Genomic DNA, 2,632 nt, shown 5'->3' with positions numbered 1-2,632 from the left:
GTGATGTCCGTGTCCAACTGGATATCACAGCGTGAATCTCGGCCCGTATCGGCAGAAAATCAGTGATTTGCGAAACGAAAGATTTTTACCTTTCTTAAAATTGTACGTAGAGTAAAATTCCCTCACTATATAAAGGGAAAGCTTATTGTTCATTAGACACATTGTAACACGCATACCCAGGCAATTTACTTCTATTCTCTCTGTTTTTTCAAAGTTCTTATTTTTGTTCATAAGTTCCTCATAAGTGCATGCTCGGAATCGAAGGCAGGTTCCACATTGAGCCATTAATCGAGCTCGGGATCACTCTTATCATTGGTTTGGCCATTTATCACGTCTTTCATTTGCTTAATCTAACGTCATTAATCACTTGTATTGAATTAATCCTATCCTTAGAACTGCGTGTAAATTCAATTGTTATTAAGAGTAAACAAGCGCACATTCTTCTCATATTGACTAAGGAAGTTTGATAAAAGGAAAGTTGTTTTGAATTTTCCTTTTTCCAAATCCAATTCAGAGTTCTTCTGAATAATGTTCCTTTCTCTGTCGTCATTAACATATTAGTAATACGAAAATTCAACTTCTGCTTACTGTTTAACAAAAAAATATACTTAAATAGATCATCTTTGTCATCTCGATTACGGCGTGTTTCTTTTATTTAAATTTAAATTACATTAAGTTGTATTTGGACATGGTCCACACCTTCGGCGTTTCCTTTCTGTTGAGACATAAATGAAGTATTTGGTTATCACGTCCCACAAAAACCTTTTATTTTAGAGTTAAACTTTTTATACGCAAATAATATAAATAATTTTGTATACTATCGGATCATTTAAATGATAATTACTACTAATCTTTTATTAAAAAATAAGACATGTTAAGCTACATTTAAATCCTTTATTACTCCATTTGCAATTGATATAATCCTTTATATCAATTCTATGAGCCCAATCCTTTTCGAGCCCCTTTTTATATTTCTGTTTAACGCCACTCCAGATATACATTTCATGCCAATATGTCCCAACGATTCATTAAATTATAAATACCTCCACCAATATAGTGTCTTCAATCATTAAAAGCTTAAGTTGCTTTTCCCACTCTCCAAAGTTGCGCTGTTATCTTAATTAGTAGCTCCCCCACCTATTTATTTTCTCCCTATCCGTCTTTATAATTTCTTGCATATTTATATATCTAATAGTCGAATTTTCTATATATCTTCTTCAGTCCTGATCATAGCGACTTGTACAAATTGTGAAAATGAGCGCAAAGGCTAACAAAGAAAGCAGAATTAAGAAGTGCATAAAAGCACCCATCAGAGTTTTAATTAAAGCCAGGGATTTTTATGTCCATAGCCTGATGGATTGTTCTGGTACAATTGGCTATGGAACTGTTATGGGTTGTCCTGCTGTTGCGCAAATCTCCTCTTTGCCTAGAAGTTTCAGTGCCAATTCTTCTTTGTCAAGTAAGGATGAAGATTTCAGGGAGCTGGTGCGAATTGCTTCGAAAAGGAGTCTTGTAAACAAAGTGGAAACGGAGATTCTGAGGCAAAAATCACTTGCTAAAAATGGGGTGAATATTAATGTGGTAGCTAGGAGTCGTTCTGTTGCTATTGGAAGAATTGATGAAGATAAGCCGTGTGATTTTGGTGAGGATGTTAAAGTGAATACAGATGTGTTTCAAAGAAGTAGAAGCTATGCTGTTTCTTCTAGAAGAAAAGGGATATTGTTCTGAAACAGAGTGCTATAAGGGAAGAAAATTTGGAAGAAGGGAAACAAGGCCAGCTGTTGTAATAGTTTCTTCTTACTGTTTCTTGGATTGTTTTTGTTATTCCTCTTTCCTTGTTGTGATGGTATACTGTTGCATATACATGTTCACTTACTTGTCAATTCTCCATGTAATGAACTCAACATCTTTCATTCTCAAGTTGCCCTGCTTCTTCCTGTTGTTCTGTAAAGGGTAAATTATTCATGTATTAGGAGTAACACAACTAATAGTACTATCTTTGGGAGCGCCTTTAGTTACTTCGCACAAGTATTATGTTTGATTCCTTTTATATTGGGGTAGAAGTAATATATGGATAAATTATATAACAAATCTGTATAAATCTATGAATTTTTTTTTTTGCAAGATAAAATGTGAAATAACTAATACATGTATTAGTAATATATGGATTAAACAAACAAATAACCAAAAAACACTCATTATAATTAGTTTACACATTGTATAATTAAAATAAAGTAATTTAACAAAAAATAATCTTTGCATTACAATTCATGCATTACTAATCATTATATAACTAATCCTTCACTAACTCTAACCAACAACCAAAAGAATCCGTAATTGGAGGTGAACTTTCGGTTAGTATGAAGTATGAACTCGCAAGTGGAAAATAAATCTGTGCATAAACAAAGATTTGTGTGTAAAATCGTTATTTCAATGGAAATACTCCCAATCCAGTAATTTTACCCTATTCCAAAACCAGTAATTCAATATTTCACCCTATTCCAAATACAAGCTAAAGAGTTCTGGTCTTTGTAAATACTGATGGTCAAACCAGTATTTACAAGTTCTGTATTTGAGACATTAAAAGGGCCTTTAATATTTTAAATCAATGCATGCAGAATACTATTGCACC

The 2,632-nt window shown here is 32.9% G+C and overlaps 1 protein-coding gene across 1 annotated transcript; it reads left to right on the top strand.

Moving 5' to 3' along the window:
- The first annotated feature begins 1,254 nt into the window (after nucleotides 1–1,254).
- LOC107764366 (uncharacterized) lies at nucleotides 1,255–1,728 on the top strand. The gene has a single exon (XM_016582919.2). The coding sequence runs from the start codon at nucleotides 1,255–1,257 to the stop codon at nucleotides 1,726–1,728; it is 474 nt and encodes a 157-aa protein (XP_016438405.1).
- The last annotated feature ends 904 nt before the right edge of the window (nucleotides 1,729–2,632 follow it).

Source organism: Nicotiana tabacum, chromosome 17, assembly GCF_000715075.1.
Source record: "Nicotiana tabacum cultivar K326 chromosome 17, ASM71507v2, whole genome shotgun sequence".
NCBI lineage: Eukaryota > Viridiplantae > Streptophyta > Magnoliopsida > Solanales > Solanaceae > Nicotiana > Nicotiana tabacum.
Note: the sequence above shows the minus strand (reverse complement) of the source record. Positions and strands in the feature narration are given on the sequence as shown.

Bases quoted from the DNA above. Each gene is read 5' to 3' on its own strand.
- LOC107764366 (XM_016582919.2), top strand. From the start codon at position 1,255: ATGAGCGCAAAGGCTAACAAAGAAAGCAGAATTAAGAAGTGCATAAAA.